We start from the raw sequence: 21,976 nt of genomic DNA, 5'->3' as shown, positions 1-21,976 counted from the left end.
CCTGCATTGGCAGGTGGATTATTAACCACTGCGCCAACAGAGAAGTCCCAAAGTGCTGAGTCTTAACCAGTGGACAGCCAGGGAAGTCCCAGTGTGGGGTTCTAAGATTATTTTTTAGCATGTAGGGCTGAAGAGGATGGAGAACAGAAGTAGGAGAATGACTTCCCAAAAGTCCTGCCATGTGGGATAGTGTAGCTGTGGGAATCGGAGGACTGGGTGGATGTGGTAGGGAGGAGAAGTTAAGGTGACTCCCCATACCTTGCTGGTGACATGGGAACATGGATAGCTTGTGGAGGGGTGGGTAGGATGATGTTGGCTTTTGACAAGTTCCATTGGGTGACTGCATTGTATCCAAGTAGCAGGAAGGAGTAGCCCCAGTCCTGAGCTCAGGAGAAAGCTGAGAGCTGATGATTCAGATCCAGTAGTGACTGTCCACTCAGAGGTGACAAATCAAACTCTGGGAAATAGTGATCAGGATCCCTTAGTAAGAACTGGCTCTCTGATCAGCACATCCTAACCAACACCCCTCCACCCACCATCCACCCACTCAAGTGATGGGGTCCTGGGTCAGGGATACAGTAGGGACAGATTTCCTTGTAGTCCAGTCCTAAACTGGCCCCTAAAATCTGGAAGCACTGAGGTCTTTCTCAACTGCCACAGATTCTGGCTTAGAATCTATGGTCCACTCCCACAGGGCTTGAGCCAAGGACTATGAAAGTAAAAAGCCCAGTAAAAATTAGGAGGTTCCAATCCTACTTCCGCCCCAGACCAGTCATGTGACCTTGGGCAAGTCATTTTTCCTGCCCCTCTACCCCCAACTGACCTGCCAGGAGCATGTAGTGTGAAAAAGAAATAACTCTGGTCATCTACTAAGATTTGGAGGTTATTGTTACTGTGGCGTAGCCCAGCCCATCTTGAGTAATCCAGTGCTATATACTGTCCCCTGTTGATTATCTTTGGCCTTAGTCCCCAAACCTGCCTTCTCCCTGAAACTCCCTGAAAGCACTGGCTCCCCATTCAAATTTAAAAGCAGCAAGAGAGGGGGAGGGATAAATTGGATTGGGATTGGGATTGACATATATATACACACTAGTATATATAAAATAGATAATTAAAAGAACCTACTGTATAGCGTAGTATTCTGTAATGACCTATATGGAAATAGAATCTAAAAAAGAGCAGGTATATGTATAACTGATTCACTTTGCTGTACAGCAGAAACTAACACAAAATTATAAATCAGCTATGCTCCAATAAAAATTATCACTCAACAAAATAAAATAAAAGCAGCAAGAGAAGGGAGTCTGTCCTCTAAACAGGGAATGCGTTTGGGGAGACAGGCCCACACTTTGACAGGAAGTTATGCTGGCTGAAATCTACACCCACCCTGGAAGGCCCTGGACAGACACTGCCCCTCAAGCTTCTCTCCCATACTCATTTATTGGCTCTCCATAATTTTATTCCGCATTACTAAAGCAGGAATGACTGGGCGGGCAGGAGGGCCAGACTCCCACATCCTGGGGGCACTGCAGGCTGACTATGACTTTGCAGGCCTGGATCTGAACATCCTCCTCGGGGTGGATGACCAGGGCAAGCAGCCGGTCTGCCAGTCGTGAGTCATCCCCAAAGACAGCTTCGTGCACAGACTGTTCATTGTAATGCCACTTCACAGCACGGTAGTGGGGTGAACTCCGGCCCTCACTCAGCCGCTCTGCAAACACCAGTACTTCAAGCAGCAGACTCCCAGGCTGTGTGGACTGGAACAGGTTCAGGAAGTTGGAGTGTACCTGTGAGTGGGATGGAGAGAGGAATGAAGTCCAAGGTAAATTCTCAAGTTCCTCCATCCTCCTATTGCCTCAACTCCCCAATATACCTAAGTTTCAGATCCAACTGTATAGGAAGTTTTTAGTTTGCATTATCATTCTTTAACATAATTTCATTGTGGTCATAAAACATGAGTGATATGATAATATTGATTCAGGGAAATTTGTTGAGATAAACTTTTAAAGCTTAGCATGTGGTTACTTTTTGTAAATATTTTATGTACTTGAGCAGAATGTACATTTACTAATTGTAGAGTGTTCTGGATATGTCTAATGGCTCAAGCTTATTTGTGTTATTTGCAGCAAGTAGAACCTTACTAGGTTTAGGTATCTATGTATTAATTTCTGAAAGAAGAGTTAAAATCTTCCAAATCTTCCACTGTGGTGATAGGTATGTCCATTTTTCTTTCCAGTTATTCAGCTGTAGGAATGAAATGCTGCCATTTGTGACAATATGGATGGACCCAGAGGACATTATGCTAAGTGAGATAAGCCAGAAAGAGAAATACAAATACTGCATGGTATCACTTAAATGTGGAAGTTTTAAGTCAAACTCACAGAAACAGTAGAAAAGTGGTTGCCAGGGGTTGGGGTGGGGTGTGGGGGAAATAGGGAGAGGTTGGTAAAAGGGTACATACTTTCAGCTAAAAGATGAATAAGATCCAAGGGTCTAATGCAAACATGGTGAGTACTGTTGATAACACTATTATATAATTGAAATTTGCTAAGAGAGTAGAATTTAAATGTTCTCACCAAAAACAAACAAAATGTGAGGTGACGGATGTGTTAATTAACTAGATGGTGGGAATGTTTTCACAACGTATACCAAGTCACCACAACATACACTTTTTTTTTAGTATAATTAAGTTTTATATATATATATATATTTAGTTTTTATTGGGGTATAGTTGATTTACTACATATGCTTTAAATATCTTACAAATTTACCTGTCAATTATACCTCAATAAAACTGAAAAAAGAAAAAAACGATTTCCTTATAATTCTATCAAGTTTTGCCATATACATATTTTGAGATTGTTACTAAATTCATATAAGTTTAGAGTTGCTTTATCCTTCTGAACTATTATTATGTAGTGACCCTGTCTATTCCTAATAATTATTTTTGTTATAAGTAATTTTCCCCTAATGTTAAAATACCTACATTAACTTCTGTCACCTGTGTTCCTGACGCTCAGAGTGTAGAAAGTCCCTCAAAGGAAAATCTGATTGTATTGGGAGGACAGAAGAGGGGGTGCTTTGCAATGTATCTAGTGCAGAGGCAGAAAGAGGAACAAGATGACTTTGTGAGGGCTAAGTCTGTCTGAAGAATCCACGATTCTTCCTTTCACAGTATCTGAGTTCACATCCATTAGCCCGTCTTTCAGTTCTTTTCTCACCTGGCAGTTGAGAATATCATAGAGAAGGTCGTTCTTCTGCGCCAGGTTGCTCAGCAATCGCGCGGCTTGCACCTGAATAAAGGAAAGGGTAAAGAATGAGAAGACAGGTGGGCCTGAGCAGGGAAGACACAAATCTCAGCTCCTCCCTCTAGGTGCTGTGCCAGGGCTGGTCAGGAGGGCAGGGCCTGGGCTCTGGTCCTCAGGCACCTGTGCCAGGGTGTAGTCTGACTGCAGGATCTCCATCAAGGCAGGCATCACCCGTCGCAGCTGTGGATGTGCAAAGTCAGGCAGTGGGAGGTTGTTGAGGAGTCTGAGGCCTGCAATGTGCAGCTGCGAGTCCCAGATGGTGGAGATCAGTTCCAGCACCTTGATGGAGTGTTCCTAGGGAGGGGGGAGAGGAGAAGGGTTTTCTACTTTTATACGATAATCCTCAACATTAGCCCTGCCTCTGCCTTCACTCTTCACTGCCCCCGCCCACAAAAACTGAGCCAACCCCACACACAGTTCCCCACTTTAACTCTCAACGTTATTTGACCTAGTTGACCCCTCACCCCCTTGAAACTCTTTCTTCACTTGGCTTCTCCGTCACGTTTCTTTCCCAGTTCTTCTGCCCAACCGCCTCCTCTGTCTTCATCGCTCCCTTAGTGATACAGTGTTAAAGGTTCACAGACTCAGTGTTAAAAATTATCCATATGCTGATGACTTTCAAGTTTCTATCTCCAGCCCAGACCTCTCCCTAAACTCCAGACTCATATATGCAAGTGCCAGTTCCACTTCTGAGAATCTTACTAAACCTCTGAGTCAACACATTCCCACTCCCAGACCTGCTCCTTCCACTACCCTTCCTATCTCAGCTGTTGGTTACACCTGCCTTCCAATTACTCAGACCAAAAATCTATGTTCTTCCTTGACTCTTCTTTCCCTCACACCCTTTTCCAATCTTTCAGAAAATCCTGTTGGCTCCACCTTCAAAATCTACCAACAATCAAGACACTTCTCACCATCCCCCTCTACCACCGTGTTCCAAGCCACCATCACCTCTCCCCCGGGCTTCTGCGATAGCCTCCTTCTCCCTGCTTCCATCCTTGTCCCCTGCATGTATTCTCAGAACAGCAGACAGGCTGGACTGCTCGAGTTCCTAGTTCATTCAGGGTAGGAGCTAAAGTCCTTACAGTGGCTTACAAGGTCTGACATGATCTGTCCCTCTCCCCCCATTATTTCTTTGGCCTCATCTCCTATTCTCTCCTTTGCTCCCATGGTTTCCATCACAATGGCCTTAGCTATTCCCTGAACATGCCAGGTACACACCTATCTTAGGTCTTTGCACATGGTGTTCCCTCTGCTTAGAATGCTCTCCCTCCTCAGCTATTCACAGCTCACTCTTACTTCCTTCAAGACTTTGCTTTAATGTCACCTTCTCAGGGAGGTCTTCCCTAACCACCCGCTCCTTTAAGACGGCAGCACCACTCCCATCCCTGCCTCCCTTATCCCCACCTTTATTCTTCCCCCATAGCACTGTCAATATGCACACTTTTTGTTTTTAAACTTTTTATTTTCAAATAATTATAAATTCATGGGAAGTTGCAAGAACAGTACAGAGAGGTCCCATGTGCCCTCTACCCAGTTTCCCTCAATAGCTACATCTTAATTACTGTATATTTTCAAAACCAGGAAAATGGTTTTAGCACAATGTGTATGTATAGTTCCATGTCATTTTATGACATATGTAGCTTCATGTAACCACCACTGCAATTAATAGATTATTCCATCAGAATCACCATAGATCTCCCTTGTGGGTCCCTTATTAGTCACACTTAGCCCCGCCCATCAAAACCAGCCCTAACCAGCGGCAACCACTAATCTGTTTTCCATCTCTCTAATTTTGTCCTTTTTTTTTTTTTTTTTTTTTTTTTTTTTTTTTTTTTTTTGCGGTACGCGGGCCTCTCACTGTTGCAGCCTCTCCCGTTGCGGAGCACAGGCTCCGGACGCGCAGGCTCAGCGGCCATGGCTCACGGGCCCAGCCGCTCCACGGCATGTGGGAACTTCCCAGACCGGGGCATGAACCCGTGTCCCCTGCATCAGCAGGCGGACTCTCAACCACTGCACCACCAGGGAAGCCCTAATTTTGTCATTTTTGAGAATGTTATATAAAATGGAATCACATTTTGTAACCTTCTGAAATTGATTTTTTCACTCAGTATAATGCCCTTGAGATCCATCCAAGTGGTCATGTGTATCAATAGTTCATTCCTTTTTATTACTGAGTAATGTTCCATGGTATGGGCTACCACAGTTTGTTTAATCATTTATCTCCTGAGAGACATTTTGGTTTCCAGTTTTTGACCATTACAAACAAAGCTGCTACGAACAACTGTGAACAGGTTTTTTGGCAGATGTAGGTTTTTATTTCTCCAGGATAAATGCCCAAGAGTGCAATTGCTGGTTTGTATGGGAAAAGAGTTCGTTAAAGAAACTGCCAAACTATTTTGCAGAGCGGCTGTTTTATCATTTTACATTCCCACCAGCAACATACGCGAGATCCAGTTTCTCTACATCTTCACCAGCATTTGGTATTGTCACTAATTTGGAGTTTAAATCATCTAATAGGTGTATAGTAATATCTCATTGTGGTACTAATTCGCATTCCCCTAATGGCTAGTTAAATGTTAAACATTTTTTATGTGCTTATTTGCAATTCGTATATCCTCTTCAGTGAAGTATCTCCATGTCTTGTGCCCATTTTCTAAATGGATTATTATTGTTTTTGACGTTGAGTTTGGGGAGTTCTTTACATAATCTAGATATGAGTCCTTTGTCAGATAATGTGGTTTGCAAATATTTTCTTCCAATCTGCAGTTTGTCTTTTCATCTTCTTAACAGGGTCTTTCACAAAGCAAATGTTTTTTTTAATTTTGATAAAGTCCAATTTATCAATTTTTTTCTTTTATAGATTGTACTTTTGGTGTCATTTCTATGACCTCTTTATCAAGCCCTAGGTCCCAAGGATTTTCTCCTTTGAAATTGCAACAGCATCCCCTTGCAACACCACCCCCATGCCAGTCTTCCTTACCACCCTTCTTGATTTTTCTGCATAGTGCTTGCCCCGTGAAACCATATATTTCACTTATTTGTGTATTGCCTGCCTTGCAGGCAATATAAGCTCCACTGGGCAGGGATCTTTCCCACTCTGTTCACTGCTGTGCCTCCAGTGCCTAGCATAGTGCTTGGACACAAAGTACGTGCTCAATATACATCTATTGAAAGAAAAAAGGAATTTTGGCTTCTGAGCTGCAAGATGCTTGGGCCTTATTACCAAAGGCAGATATTCTTACAAGCTGTACCTTTGTGAGCCATGTAAGAAGGATGCCAGAAGCCTGGAGTGGGGAGCACAGCATTCCCATTAGTACCCTGCTCCTCCCTGCCCCCACCCCTCAGTAGGGAGTGGCTGCATTCACCCAGAGAGAGGAGAACAGGGGTCAGGTCCTCAGGATACAGACCCTGGGAAAGAAGGAACAGTGGTGCCCAGGCCACGTGCATCAGAATCTTCTGGGGGCTTGTGAAAAACACAGCTTCCCTGTTGAACTGGACCCTCTGGAGGTAATACCCTGAAATCTTCATTTGTTAACCAGCTTTCCAGGCAATTCTGATATGCTTGAGAATCACAGCCTTAGGGCAACTGAGAGGGTTGAGGGATAAAGTAGAGGCAGCCAGCAAGTGGAGACTTAGAGACCTTTTTTTCCCCAAAAAAGTTTGATGCAAAAAATTTAAAGTGCGAAAACACCAAGTGTCGGGGAAGAAATGATGCACCAGAAACACCCATGCGGGGCTGGTGGAGGGTGTAAACTGATACGGCCCTTCTTGAAAAGCTGGGCATACCTTTCACCCGACCATCCCACTCCTGCATACATGTCCACGAGGGAGAAGTGTAAAGAATGCTCATGGTACAATGTGCAAACAACTCAAATGCCTACTCATGGGCAGCTGGATGAATAAGATTGCAGGGTATTCATGAACTAGAACACTACAGAGCAGTGCAAAAGAAGGAAACAGACCAGTTCACATCAATAAGGACGAATCTTTCCATGTTGGAAGGAAAAGGCAAACCGCAGAATACAAACTGCATACTTCCAGATCCATGAAGCTTAAAAACATTCTAACTATGTTTACCTATCTTTGTCTGCCGTGCCCTGCTAGAAAATGATGACACATGTGTATATGGTAAAACTACAAAGAAAATCAAGAAATTGATGAACAAAATACATAGGAATGATTGCCTCTGGTGGGGGAGGAGGCGGGGATTAAGGAGGGGCATCTGGGGCATCTAACCAACTGGTCATGTTCTATTTCTTAGCCTGCGTTCTGGTTACGTGTGTTTTGTTTTATTCTTATTCTTTCTACCATACATGCATAAAATGTTTGCAAGTTTTGACTGTTTTACTTTTTTTTTTTTTTTTTTGCAGTACGTGGGCTTGTCACTGTTGTGGCCTCTCCCGTTGCGGAGCACAGGCTCTGGACGCACAGGCTCAGCGGCCGTGGCTCATGGGCCTAACCGCTCCGTGGCATGTGGGATCTTCCCGGACCGGGGCACGAACCCGTGTCCCCTGCATCGGCAGGTGGACTCTCAACCACTGCACCACCAGTGCGCCACCACTTATTTTTAAGTAAACTATTTTGGGAGAGAGATCATTTGCTAGAGAGAGACTTGGAGGTCAAGGAAGATGTTTTTTTGGTTTTGCCTTTTAAGATGGGAAGGAATAGAGCTTGTTGAACACTACTGGGAAGGAGCGGGGGGAGGCCATATCGGACAGTTTAATCAAGGAGAGAGGTCCTCAGGGAAGCGGATGGGATCCAGGACTGAGACTAACATTGAACACAGACAGGAAGAAAGCCATTTTTTCATGGCACCAGCAGGAAAGCAGGAATGGATGAGTAACAGGTAAGCCTGGAGGACTAGTAGCAGGAAGCTGGGGGAACTGACATTTGGTGGCTTATATTTTCTCTGCGTGGTGGTAGTGAAGACATCAGTGGCCCAGCCACCAGCCTCAGACCAACACAGCGTGGTGGTGTGGTATGATACTATATCTGGTCTTTGTCCCTGATTCCACGCACAGGGTTCCTAAAATCCTTGCAATTTCCTGATAGGAGTGGTTTTTGTTATTCATAATGAGCTCCTTCCCATGATCCCTGAGTTTATGCAAATGAGGCAACTCGAGGCAACTTTCAGCCCCATACCTGACCTCTGCAGAGAAGAGTGGAACCAGAGATTGAGTTCAATCACCAATGGCCAATGATTAATCAATTATGCCTACATAACAAAACCTCCATAAATACCCCTACAGGACAGGGTTTGGAGAACTTCTGGGTTGGTGAACACATCGAGGTGCTAGGAGGGTGACACACCTGGAGAACTCATGGAAGCCCTTCCCCCATACTCTGCCCTATGCACCTCTTCCATTTGGCTGCTCCTCAGTTATATCTTTTATAATAAACTGGTAAGTGTAAGTAAAGCATTTGCCCGAGTTCTGTGACTCATTCTAGTGAATTATCAAGCCTGAGGAGAGGGGGCATGGGAACCTCCAGATCTACAGCTGGTCAATCAGAAGTGGGGGGCAGTCTTACAGGACTCAGCCCTAAGCTGTGGGGTCTGTACTAACTCCAGGTAGATAGTGTCGGAATTGAATTGTAGGACACCCAGTTGCCGTCAAGAGAGTTGGCTGTTGTCAGAAAGAACTTGGGGAATTTCTGCTGTTTGGGGTTCAGAGATACTCCTAGGGACCTAGCACAGTTTTATCCCGAGATTCAGACATTTATGACCCTACTGGGAATCTGATCACCATTTTCCCACCTACTTCCAAGGAAAAACATATTTCTGGGTTACAAACTCAGACCCAAACAAACTTCTGGAACATGACCATTCATCCTATGCCCACTAAACGGCCCATGGCTTATGGACATCTGTGTGCTCTGCCCCATACTTGTTGCTGGGCTCACCTGGATTTTCAGCCTGAATTTTCTGATGCCAGAGAAAGCTTTAAGTGCGTTCAGAGCTTGGATTTTGACACTGTTGTCCTTGTCATCCAGCATGGAGCCCACCAACGTGATGTCATCATTAGTACATGCAGAGGCCTAGAGTGTGCCAGGAGAGACAGAAGAGGCGCGAGAAGCGGGTGTCCTGGTCCCCCTACCCCCCCATGTCACCAAAACCCCTCAACACAACCCCTCCCGCCATCAGCCAGAGAGAGGTCCCAGGACACAGTCTGGCTACTCAAGGGGGAAGGGGGACAGATGTAGCCCCCAGGGGCCAGGCTGGCTGGGAAGGACCTCCTGCTTCCCTTCCCTCACCTCGGACTCCAGCAAGTACACACAGCGCGTGATACTGTGCAGGACCATGCTCTTGGCGTACTCATCCTGTTTGCACTCCAAAGAGTTGAGGAGCCTCCGGAGCTCACCTGAGTCGCGCCCGTGCTGCTCTCGCTCAACTGCCAGGCCTAGACAGCCACCCCAGCCCAGTTCAGGCTGTGGACTCAGAAGTGAGGAAAGACGGGGTTTGGGAAGCCGTGGGAGAGAGACCTGGGGACAAGGCTGCCTTGCCTTTTCTGAAGAAAAGACTTCTTGCTATATGCAGGACCACCATGTACAGTTGAGCAGGGTGTGTATTGCACAAGGGCACCACATCTAAGGCTGTATTGTTCATATCGTCAACAAAAAAATTTTGTGTTTACTATAACAACTTCCTGGCATATGGCAGTAATATGTAGTATTTCACCATAATTGGTATATGGCAATGATGTTCCAGCAGATGGCAATACAAAGTCTTGCAGAAGGGGTTCCTTTCTCTACTTTGCACAAAGTTGTCATAGGGACTAGTGGAGGCTCTGAGAATGTAGGTCCCCCAATTTTCCCTTGGGGAGAACTGCTGATGCAAAGTTTCCAAGCAGTGGCTCCTGGATGCCAGAGTGAATGTAGAATTTAGAAACCTGCCAGGTGACTCCCGAGGAGGCACTTGAGTGCCACCCACTACCTGGGGAGCCTGCGCTAGCATCTCTAGGGTGGCTCTGAGGGAGATGGAGGTGAGAAAGGGGAAGGAGAAAGGAACGTGGAGGAGCCCCCTTGGGGCCCTCCCACACGGGAGACCTGGGGAGTAGGTACCTCCTGGGGCCGAGCCCTCTCCCCAGGGTAGGGACACTCACGGGCGACGCAGATGGGTGAGGCAGAGCAGCGCGGTGGTTGACATTTTATGCCCGCCCTGATGGCCTTGTAGAGCAGGCAGATGGCCCCAGCGGCTGTGGCCAGGCTCACTACACCTTTGCAGATGTCCATTTGCCCCAGGCGCTGGGGGATGCAGCACATGCCCGAGGCACCTAGCAAAGGCCTTCTGGAACCAGAACTCTAGCAGGGCCAGGAACCAGGGCACCAGAATCAGAACCTGGGCAACAAAGGAAACTGGGGAAACAGTGGGATGGAGGGTGGTGGTCGGAAACGGGGCAGCCAGGGAGCTTCAGAGGCTGCAGGAAACAAAGCTTAAGACTCCAGAGGAATAAAAGGTCTGTGGGAAGGAAGGTCCTTCACATCCCTCTTTTTTAGGGGAGCCAGGTTGGTGGGGCCCCAGCAGCCTGCTCCAGAGGCTACCTTTCTTCCATTAGATGGCAGCAGAGGCCCAATTTATGGACGGGGGCCTTTAGAAGTTTTTGGTGGGGCGTTGGGGTGTGCTCACTGGCAGCCCTGTTCCCTCACTTCCCTGGTCCCCCCATCTTTGATATCTTCACCACAGATCCACTTCCGAGCCTTGGGGCATTTCTGCAGGCAGGGCCCCCCACTTCCATCACAGGACGAAGAGGAGGCAAGTACCTTACAAAGCTCTGCAGTCTCGAGGCCAATCCATCATGTTCCAGCATCTGCTTGTTCCTCTCTGTGTATATTTACCTGTTGACCAAAAGCTCCTGAGGGCAGTTGTCTCTGCATCTCCAACATCCAGCACAGAGTCCTGCACTTAGTAGATGCTCAAGTTATGACTTCTGTCATTCTTTGAGGACTTGAGGAGAGAACACGTCAGAGAATCTGGATACGGGGGCTCCAGGCCCATTTAACCAGTGTGACTCTGGAGGAGAAGGGGACTGCCCTTGCCTTGGTCTCAGTTTCTGTATTTGTAACCTGAGGGGATCCAGGTTTAGCATTCTAAATCTCCAGGGTTAAACCTGGGGTAGGTCTGTGCCATTAAACCATGGAGGCCTAAATCTGGGAGTATCACACCCTATGCCCCACAACATACACACAGGGTGGGATGGGCTTTGAGGCCTCCTCTGGAGTCAGAAAATGCCACCACCTTGGAGGATGAGAACGCAACTTTGGAGGCCTCAGTCTCCACCACCTCCACCACTAGGATGGGGCAGGTGAGACCAGACCCTTCCCTTCTTCTCCTTCCCCTACCCACAGTGTCCCCACACCCTCTGGTCTCACCTTCCGGTACAGAACAGGGAAGAACCCAAGCCAGGCTCAGACCTAGAGCCAGCACTGAGCGGAGATGTACCAGAACAGGGCTTCAGCTGCCTGGTCTTGAGCTCCTGTTGGACGGCTCTGAGCCCTGGACTGCACCTGGGTTTGCAGGAGGTGGGGAAATAGGGAAACGGCATCCCCAAGGATGCTGCAGCCAGCCAGGTCTGTCCACTCAGAGCCTTCGTCCGTGTCACCCTAGGCTGCAGGCAACACTCCCAGGGGGCCATTCTCTTCCTTTATTCCCTCCCATCCCCGGCCCTCCTCAAGGGTCATTCCTGGCACTCTACACAGTCCCAAGGTGGATGTATGGTCAGGCCATTCAAGATGGCTGTTCTCTTGCTCTTTGTACATCCTCTGCTCGACCAGTCCGTTCCACCTGTGCCCTACTCACGTGAACATGTTTGCCCCCTGCCCCAGCTAGTGACTGATCTAATCCCTGCTCTACCTGCTAATTTATTAAAGGGAAACATCTGCCCTCGTGATAGTCATTAATCTGGGGGGCTGTGACGGATGTGCCCCAGCTGGTTTCCCTGGTAACTGATAAGCCAACCTGACGTCAATTCTCCCTATAAATAGTAGTCTCCTCTCCCCGAGTAGCAAAGATTGCTGCCATGGTCTGCCTGCCTGTCATAATCGGTGGGGTGTTGCCATGATTGGTGGGTCTTAACCTTTTGCTTAAGACACCCCTGTCCAATAAACCACTGATGTCTTCGTTGCTGTCTCCAGACTCTTCAATCTTGAGGCTGGGCAACTACAAGGCTTTCAGAACTGCACAGTGCAGCCCAACGACTGGGGAGCCAGCCAGGAGGCCGAAGAAGCTACCGAGATGTCGCGAAGTAAGGACAGGGAATGGAAGGTTGCAGGGGTCATCCTGAGGTGGCCGTCCACTAGCCTGTGGGGCCCTGTGGCAGCTGACTACCATGAGAGGTGTCTTTCTCTTCCATTATATTGATTCTCTTCTACTCTGTTAACTTCAGAGCCTCTTTCCAGTTTAAAAGTAGCAGCCCTACGCTGGTGGCTCATCTGACTGCACGGGGATGGCTGGTGAATACAGACCAAACGCAAGGACCTGGATTATCTACAAAAGACAAGCGTACCCCCAGCCTCTTACCCCTAAACAATTAGACACAGGCTTTAGAGGATATTAATTCAGGGACAGTCTTGTGAATTGGACATGGCCAGTTACCTGGAAAAGTTTGGTTGGGGCCTGTGCTACAACAAAATAAGAGTACCCTTGGGCTTCTGACCCCTGCTATGGAAGCGGGCAGAGCAATGATATACAGCATGATGGAACAGCAGCTATATGCAGCTTACAACAGGTGGAAGGCATTACAAAAGGCCTACCCGAGTCATCTAGCGATGCAAAAAAACACTATTTGGGGTCTAGTACAGCTGTGTGTGATATACAGGACCCCACGGACATCAATAGTGACAAAGGAATCCACTTTACCAGTCATGAAGTTCAGGAATGGGCGGCTAAAAGTGACACACACTGGCATTTCCACCTGCCTTAGGACCCCACTGCTGCCGGGCTAATGGAAAGGATGAAAGGATTACTTAACAATTGAGACGAAAACCCGCTCTCTCAACAGGTGGACCAGAGGTTCACTCAAGCTCTATGAACTGTAGCTGAACACCCCAGGAGCAATCATCCCAGGGCCATGTTAACCCAGAGGCAACTAGTCAATACAATCCAAGTTCAACTGTTGACCACCGAAAGACCGCTGCCAACTATCTCTCAGGACAGTAACTCACTTTTGCCTTCGCTACCTTCGCTACAGGATCTACCCCCAGAGGAACACACTCTCAAATGGTCCTGGGACTGGCAGGTAAGTCTCCGGTGGTTTGGGTTTGCTGTCCCATGGGGAATAGGATTCGAAAGGGATTTACAGATTTCACCTGGTTTATACCCAGCCCCACCTAAGACTACTAAGGTAATTAATCCAGGCTCCCACTGGAGAAAGGCACCATTATATTAACCCTGTGGGCTGTTCTTATACCGCCTCGCCGGCATGGACTCAGCACCGTGAATGTCTCTGTTGCTGTTCCGGGCTCTTTCTTCAGTCTAAGGCTGGGCAACTATAAGGCTTACAGACCTGCAGGGTGCAGCCCAACATTGGGTGACTACATGGACTCCCTGTAGTGAAGGGTGACAGAGGCCCCTGGAGGCCCCCCCTCCCACTACCATGGGACCACCTATCAAGCTCCATGAACTCCAGGCAGGAAACGGCTGCCTGAAGGGACTGTTTTAGGTTCCAGCTCCCCTGGTAGATCTGAGGATTGGTCCTTTTCTGAGGCGGAACCCAGAGCTACTGGCCTCCCCAGTCCATGTAGCTGATCCTGCAACCCTCACATTCTAAGCAAATGAAGTACTCACCTGCTCTTTAAAGATCTCCAAAGAAGGAGAGTTCTTTCTTGGCTCTAACCTAACTCCCTCCTGCTATATATACCTAAGCCCATTCCTTTGGGTTCTGCCCTCAAATGTTTTGGATGCATTAGAAGCAGACGCATCCCCAGTGTGACATTTTTGCTAGTCCACAGCACGATTTTAAAAAAAAGAGGAATGTGTATTCATTGGTGGAAAGTCAAGGACTGTCCTTTCTTGGGAGTAACTGCTTTTGGTTTTTGTTTTAAACTTATTTATTTATTTTTGGCTGTGCAGGGTCGCGGGCTTCTCTAGTTGAGGTGACTGGGGGCTACTCTTCATTGTGGTGCGTGGGCTTCCCATTGCGGTGGCTTCTTATTGCTTCTTATTGCAGAGCACAGGCTCTAGGCACGCAGGCTTCAGTAGTTGTGGCTCGCGGGCTCTAGAGCGCAGGCTCAGTAGTCATGCCCACGGGCTTAGTTGCTCCGTGGCATATGGGATCTTCCCGGCCCAGGGCTCGAACCCGTGTCCCCTGCAATGGCAGGCGGATTCTTAACCACTGCACCCCACCAGGGAAGCTCCCGGGAGTATCTGCTTTTGATTCAGATGATGTCTGTTTTCTTTTGAGGAGAATTAAAATGTATTTGTCGGGCTTCCCTGGTGGCGCAGTGGTTGAGAGTCCGCCTGCCGATGCAGGGGACACGGGTTCGTGCCCCGGTCTGGGAGGATCCCACATGCCGCGGAGCGGCTGGGCCCGTGAGCCATGGCCGCTGAGCCTGCGCGTCCGGAGCCTGTCCTCCGCAACGGGAGAGGCCACAACAGTGAGAGGCCCGCGTAACGCATAAAAAAAAAAAAAAAAAAAAAGTATTTGTTTTTGTGAAATGATGGTGACAACAGATGACAGTGAATGTTCTTAAGGAGCATAAATGAAGGCTGCAGCTCTTTGTGAGAACTTGGATTTTGTTTTTCTTGTTTTTTTGTCATATTCAAAAATTTGGAATATTGGCTCGAGAGAAGTCAGATTCCATATACACACAGCCAACCCTAAGTTTCTTACCTGCCCTCACCAAGGCAAAAGGACATGGGCTGCCCTAGTACACACCTCTCTGCCATCTGCACCAGCTTTTCTGCCTTTAAGGCTGATGTTCCCATCATGTTAGGTGCAGTTTATTTAGTGAGTGAGAGTGTGGGCTCAACCCAGACTGCCAGGGTTCAAAACCAGCTCAGCTACTGACCTAGCTTTGTAATCTTTTTGTGCCTCATTTTCCCCACCTGTAAAATGGGAATAATAATACCTACTTCTTGGGTTTGAGAGGATTAAGTACTTGGAACAGTGCCCATCACACAGAGCTCACCAAACGTGACAATAATTACTATTATAAGCAGGCTTCACCTGGACAAAAACGTTGGGCATGGCAAGGCAGTGAGCACACAGATGGTGGGCCTCTGTGAGGCCTGAAAGGCACATTATTCAGCCCCTTCCATTCACCCTCTAACCCTCCCACTCTGGTGGTCTTCAAGCTAATCAATCTCAACTCCTGTAACCCATTTATTTGCCTTGAACAACTCTGGAGCCCTCTTTGAACCCCCCTCCCCCACCAAATTCCTATACCAGGAGCGCTACGGGGATCCAGCCCGTTCCCCTGAGCTACTTTGTTCCTACAAACCATCCTCCCACCTGTAAAACCCTCAGACTACCTGCTTATTCTATCAGGACTCTGGTAATGGGTGTTTCAGCCTAGTTAATTAGAGGAGCCTAACACTCTATTGGGGACCTACTGTGCAAGCAAGCCGTTAAGGAGGGGGACCCCGAAGGGGCCCGGCGCTTGCACAGGAGAAGCTAAGGGTAAATTAGCCTACTCTCGAATGAAAAGCCCGTTGGAGTCCGACGAGCTTGGGTTTGGGCAAGTTCCATGATCTGAGTCTCAGTTTACTCCTCCGGAAAACCTGCCTACTACACGGAAGTGCGCTGTCAGAACTGAATGAGAGAATGTAGGTTGTGACTCTCGGTGAACAGCGGAAGCGCAGCACGTGCGAGCTGCCCCAGCAGAAAGCCAGAAAGCCGAGAGATGAAAGTCTGGGGGACAGCCCGTGCCCTGACAGGGATCCCACGCTCTCCGGGACCGTGCCCTCCCCAACTCCTGCTTACCCCGGCCCAGGACCAGACTGGGGGGGGGGCCTCTCGGTAGCTCGTGACTCCAGCGAAGGAGTGGGGACTGGAAGAAACGCGGCAAACCCGAGGAGCGGAGGGGGCGGCGCCCTCACAGAAGGATTTCCGAGTGTGGGGCGGAGGCCGCGCCTTTCCCCGCCCCGAGCCTCCCCCCATCTTGCCTTCCCTCCCCGGACTACTCCCCGCCCCCCGCACCTCCCCCCCCACCCCCGGCGCATCCGGCGGCGGGCACAGGATGTTCTTTCGCTCCGGTCCCCCCCGCCCCCGCCCCCGCCCCCGCTCTCACTTTCCCTTCGCTCCCATCCCCCACTCCCGCCGCGCCCGGCGCCTGCACCTTGTTTAACTCCTTCTCTCCCGCGCTCCGCGGGGCTCGGCGCGCCCTGGGGTCCCACCCTTCCCGCCCACCCCCAGGACACGGAGCACGCCCGAGGGCTGCCCGGGAAGAAGCGGGCCTAGGCTGAGCGCTGGGCCTCGGTTCTCCGGATCCACTGGCCTGTCGGGGGTGAAGGGGTGAAGAGTGATCCCAGGAACTGAAGCCGGCGTTCTCCGGACCCCGCCAGCTCACCGGTGCCGGGTGGGCTGGGGATTGGGTGCCCGCAATCCGGCGAGTCCCGCGCCCGAGAGGGGCACCAGATGGACAGGGTTAGTTCCAGGCCCGGAGTGGATCAGCAGGGTCGAGGACCCCAACCTCATTCTCCTCCCGGGTTGGGATAAGAAGGGGCCCGGGTCTCCGCGAGAGGATGGAGAGAGGTCACACCCCTCACGTATACGTCACTGTTTCCAAGGCAACCAGGGGCGGGAACGCGGGCTGGAGAAGGCGAGACCTTAGCGAAAGGAGGCTGCTAGAGACTTTGTGACAGGCGTACGGGTGGGGAGGCGGCGTGGGCGGCCTTGTCAATCTTTGCTTCTTCACTCGCTGATGCACCAAGAAGCTAAGGGCAGGACAGGTTCCGTTCACTCGTTCATTCGACAGACGTTCATTCAGCTTGAACTATGCTTGGCGCCATGCTTAGGCACTGGGTTCTGGCGGCGCTGGATCCGAACCCTGCACTCACCGGTTATTGTGAGTTAGTGTAGGGTGGCCATGCATTCCGGGTTACGTCCGTGGAACTGGTGTAAGTGTTAATAGTGTCCTTTTACTCGCTTAGAAATGTCTTAGTGGTGGGGGCGGAAGTTAAGGAACCCTGTCCCCCAATTCAAGGAAAGCTCCCACGGCGCAGGTAAGGAAGACAAGCTATTGTCTGCTCACTTTGCAACGAGCACTTTTGTAGTCTCTGTAATCTTTGCCTCTCATTCCGCAAGGTAAGTATCTCTAGCACCTTTTACAGGTGGGGAAACTGGCTCCAAAAAGTTGAGACAGCTAAGTGCTGGAACCAGGATCCAGACCCAAGTCTATGTGGCTTCCAAAATCCAAGTGCCCTATCTTATTCTTCCTTCTCAAAACAGATGATATTAAGTAAGTAAATAAATAACACTGTCCCTGCCATGAAGGAGCTTATAATCTTTGGGGAGGAAAATACTACAGGACATAATGAAGCAATAAAATATAGGAAAGAATGAAGGCAGCTCATGAGGCTCAGAGGGAAGTTGATGACAACACGATCCAAGTGGGGTGGAGATTATCAGACTTTGAGCTGGGTTATAAGGTGTGATGGGGCCAGGATCACTGGGCGCGCGCGTGTGTGTGTGTATGTGTGTGTGTGTGTGTGAGTGTGTGAGATGTGGTGCCAAAAAAGAACAACCTAAGGGCATCAGAGTAGCGACCCAGAGCTAGGCAGGCTGGAATCTCCAGTAACAAGATCCCTCTGTAAACCCCAAAGCCCCTGGTTGCACCCACTCTTCTCTGCCCTCCACCCTCCTCGGTGGTGTTCTGTTTCTTGCTGTTTCCCAGCAGGCAGCTACCCTCATTCCACTTGACACTCAAGGTCTTTGCAGTTAGTATTTGGCACAAACTCCGATGTTAATTTGGACGTCAGCTTCTCTCTTCCCCACCCCTCTCTGAAGATTATGGGAAATTTTAAAACCAGGGCTGGGACTTCCCTGGTGGTCCAGTGGTTAAGACTCAGTGCTTCCACTGCAGGGGGCGCAAGTTCCATCCGATCCCGGTCGGGAAACTAAGATCCCGCATGCTGCGCGGTGTGGCCAAAAACAAAAACTGGGGCTGTTCAAAACAAAAGGGCCTGCGTAAGTATCAGGAAGCCAATAGGCTTCATGAGAATGGGGACACCAAGCCAGGAAAGAGAACTGGGCGGAGAGCAAGGAGCACAACCAAATGGATCGGACACTTGATGAACATTGGCTCCCCTCCTGCTATGCATCAGGCCCTGTGCTGGACTCTGGGTACACCATGAATGAGTGTGGGCCCCTTCATATGGAACACACAGGTTAGCAGCTGGTGTACCCAGTGTGCTTGGTTGAGGAGTCTGAAGTTGATAACACACACAATAAACAGTGTTTGAGAAAGATAATTCCAGCAGGGTGTGTAAGAGGAAGGAAAAACCTGGGTCAGAAAGGACAGTGTGGCAGTGACTGTGGGAATTTGGGCCAAAGGTGGAATCTAGGGGTTGGAAAGGAAGGGTAAGTGAAGAAAGTAACAAAAAATACACGTTGTAATAAAAGCAAGAAAGGGAAGAATTTGGTAATAGATCAGATATAGGATGGTGAAGGAGGGAAAATAGTTAAGAATTAATCCTCCTTCGTGGTGAGTTTGAGGGGTGGGAGGATCACCGTGAGAAAGGGGGTGGAGCTGGTATGAGGGACCTGAGGGTGAGATCAGTCACTCCTAGGCCATGTGAGGGCAGGTATCCTGTAGGTGACTGGACTTGGAGACAGGGAAGACCTGAAGGGTAGTGGCCACCTTGCATAAAAGTGTCCCTGTCACTATGGGTATGCAAACAGCTTCAGAACACTGGCCTGGGATATTGTGGGCAGATTTCATACATCAGGTAGAAAGCTGGAGTCAACAACAGTGAAAGTGGCTTCTGCCTGAGGGATTTGGTGAGCGTTGGCTGAGTGAGCACATGTGTGGGAAGTATGCCTGTATGTGTGGGAAGAAGGTTGGCAACTGTCTCCTCAATTTTGGCTAAAGAAGGGGCCAGTGATGCCTGGGAAGCGGGGGCTGAGGCCCAGGTAAGGCACTTCAGCAGCCTGGGATCCCTCCCCCAGCTCCACCTTGGGAGGCCCTGGAGCCCAGGACTGTGCTGCCTGCCAGGCCTTTCCTGGAACTTGGCAGAGGAGGGAGCCCCTCCCTGCCTGCCCTGGCACACTCCAGGCACACGGTGTCCCCAGGGGCACCTTGCAGACACCCCAGGAGACTGGGGCATGGGACAGGTCCCCACCCTCGCAGGAAGAGTCCTGCTGTGGGCTGACATCTGAGCTCCCCGCCCTGGGGCTGTCATCCTCACAATGGCCCCGCCAGACGGCAGGAGACATAAGGCGCAGTGAAGGAAGGAGAAGCTTTGTGGCTGGGTGGCAGGCTTCGTGGATCTTTGTTGTGGCTTTGGGTGGGAGGGTGGGTAAGGCAGAAAAGCAGGGTCTCAGGCTTCAAAGCACCTCCCCACCTGCTTCTCCTTCCCTCTGAGGAAATCTTCAGGGGCCTAGCGGTTTTGAGGGGAGGGGACAGGAAGAGACTCTGAACTCTGGGTCAACTGAGCACAGAGATGGGGAAGATCTTCTTGCCCTATAATCCTATTTCTCCCAGCATCCTCTTCCTCTGCTCCCCACCACCCTAGACCAAATTTCTACCTCCATCTGCAACTAAGGGTTACATCCCCCACGCCAAGACCTAGAGAAGCATCCCAGAGTGGTGGGGGAATGCGACAACGCGTACCCAGCAGCTGTCTGGTGGGTCACACCTGCCGGTTGGGGTGAGGAGAGTGCCCCTCCCAAGTGGGCAGAGCCCGCTCTGCTCGGGCTGGGGGCGGCGAAACGCTTTAATGGAGGGGCGAGAAGGCAGAGGGATGCGCAAACCAGCCACGTGGAGGTCCCGAGCGACAGGCAGGGCGGGAGCCGGGAAGCGGGCGGTGCGCTCGCCCCTCCCGCTCGAGGGAGCCTCCGAGAGTCGGGTCGTCGCTGACCGCAGGCTGCAAGAGCGGTTGATCTGGTGAGCGAGCACACCCACTTACCCAGCTGCTGAGTCAGGCTGTTCTCACTCCCCGCTCGCTCGCCCGCCCGCCCGCTCGGGACATTGTGTTCCAGCCCCGGCGCGCTGGCACCGGGCCCAGGCACTCACACCAGCCTCCTCACCCTGTTTGTACTCGCGGCTTGCGCTCGGCGCGCAGCTTCCCTGCCGCCGCTGCAGCCCTGCGAGCGCGCGCTGGGGCCGGGCCAGGCGCGAGCACCCGGGACGGCCAGGGGCTGGTGCGCAACCCCTCGGACGCGCGGCCCTGACCGGTCACCGGCCTTGGCGCAACCAGACCACTCCATCTCCCACCTGAGCCCCGACTTGGATCCCCAGTCGTGTAGGGGGCCCGGGGCAGCACAGTCGGGAAGGGGTGGGGGCAGGTGTTGGTTGGTAGCTCCATGCAAGAGAAGGAGCCGCCCAGACTGCCGCCCAAGCCCCACCAGCGCTCAGTCCAGGAGTCTGGAGGAGGATAGCAGGGAGTGCGTCAGCCCCAGACTTGGGAGACCTGGGATGCAGTCACGTGACAACGGAAGCCCGCTAGAGGGGGCCAATTCAAGCCATATCCCCGAGGAGCCTTCCCTGTTCCTCCGACCCCTTCCCTGATTGATCCTTTCTTCACACAAGCCTGGAGACTCCAGGGATCCCCAGGGGCTGGCAAACGAAGCCCAGCTCTTTTGGATAGCTTGGGAACCCCCTGGCAGGATGCCAGGGGTAGGAAGAGCCTGGACACTAGCGAGTGGGAGGGGGCGGCAGGGTGGAGGAAGACGACCCCAAACCCGAGCCTGACCCCTCCCTTTGTCCAGCCCAAACCCGGATTTATTCAGGGCCACGTCTTCTCCTTACCCATCCTTCTGCAGAAAGACGTCCCTGAACGCTGGTCCTGAAGGTTCCACCATCTCTGAACCAAGGAGGGGACAAAGGACTTACATACTGAGACCCTGCCATAGGGAAGGCTCTGTTAGGTCATGCTAAGGATGTTATCAAGAAGTTTATGACACAGTTCCTAAAGTCGTTTCTTCTCCCTCCTTCCAAACTCCACATTTTCCTTTGCCACTTCCCATGCCAGGAGGGCCCGTCCTCCATGTCTACCCATCTCTCAAGCTCTAGCTCATAAAGCCTGCTTGGAACAGCGCCAGCCCAATCTGATTCCTCTCTCCTCTGAAAGCCCAGCACACTCAGTCTGTACCTTTCTCAGGACACAGGATGTGGCCTGTCTCATATTCTAGTGATCTGTTTACTAATACTGTTCTTTTAACCAGATTAGAAAGTCCTTGAGGTAGAAACAAAGTCTGCTTCTTTGAGGCCTCCCCCCATGGCTTGAGCTCATTCCCCACAGGCCAAGCTTGGCACTGGAGTTGATGTTCAATAAATGTTGGGTGTATTGAAATGATTTCCTGCCCTTGGGCAGTTTGCAGACCAGTTGAAGAGACAAACACATGGCATGTGAGGTTAAATAATAACCCAAGCCAGCAGGTGGTGAGTACCAAATGTGTTAAGAGCTATAGGGACTCAATAGGAAGGAGGTGGTGTTATGGGAGAAAGATCCCAGGAGGTTCTAGGCCTTGAGCTCTGTGTGTGGAGGAGGAGAGAAAAGGCGTGGAGGT

At 50.3% G+C, this 21,976-nt stretch overlaps 1 protein-coding gene across 7 annotated transcripts; it reads right to left on the bottom strand.

The window, feature by feature from the left end:
* Window positions 1-1,421: 1,421 nt before the first annotated feature.
* ARMC12 (armadillo repeat containing 12) lies at window positions 1,422-21,287 on the bottom strand. 7 transcript variants are annotated; one of them, XM_032649178.1, is made up of 8 exons: window positions 16,815-16,997; window positions 11,070-11,144; window positions 10,412-10,664; window positions 9,564-9,709; window positions 9,213-9,347; window positions 3,429-3,602; window positions 3,222-3,293; window positions 1,422-1,787 (listed from the first exon to the last, which is right to left on the bottom strand). In XM_032649178.1, the coding sequence occupies exons 3-8, from the start codon at window positions 10,569-10,571 to the stop codon at window positions 1,458-1,460; spliced, it is 1,017 nt and encodes a 338-aa protein (XP_032505069.1). In that variant the 5' UTR covers window positions 10,572-10,664; window positions 11,070-11,144; window positions 16,815-16,997; the 3' UTR covers window positions 1,422-1,457. The 7 variants fall into 7 exon arrangements, with proteins under 7 accessions (XP_032505069.1, XP_032505071.1, XP_032505066.1 ...); XM_032649180.1 differs by lacking the exon at window positions 16,815-16,997 and adding an exon at window positions 16,229-16,407; XM_032649175.1 differs by lacking the exon at window positions 16,815-16,997 and adding an exon at window positions 11,679-14,441.
* Between the last annotated feature and the right edge of the window lie 689 nt (window positions 21,288-21,976).

Source organism: Phocoena sinus, chromosome 11, assembly GCF_008692025.1.
Source record: "Phocoena sinus isolate mPhoSin1 chromosome 11, mPhoSin1.pri, whole genome shotgun sequence".
Lineage (NCBI taxonomy): Eukaryota > Metazoa > Chordata > Mammalia > Artiodactyla > Phocoenidae > Phocoena > Phocoena sinus.
This window is presented reverse-complemented; position numbering and strand designations above follow the sequence as displayed.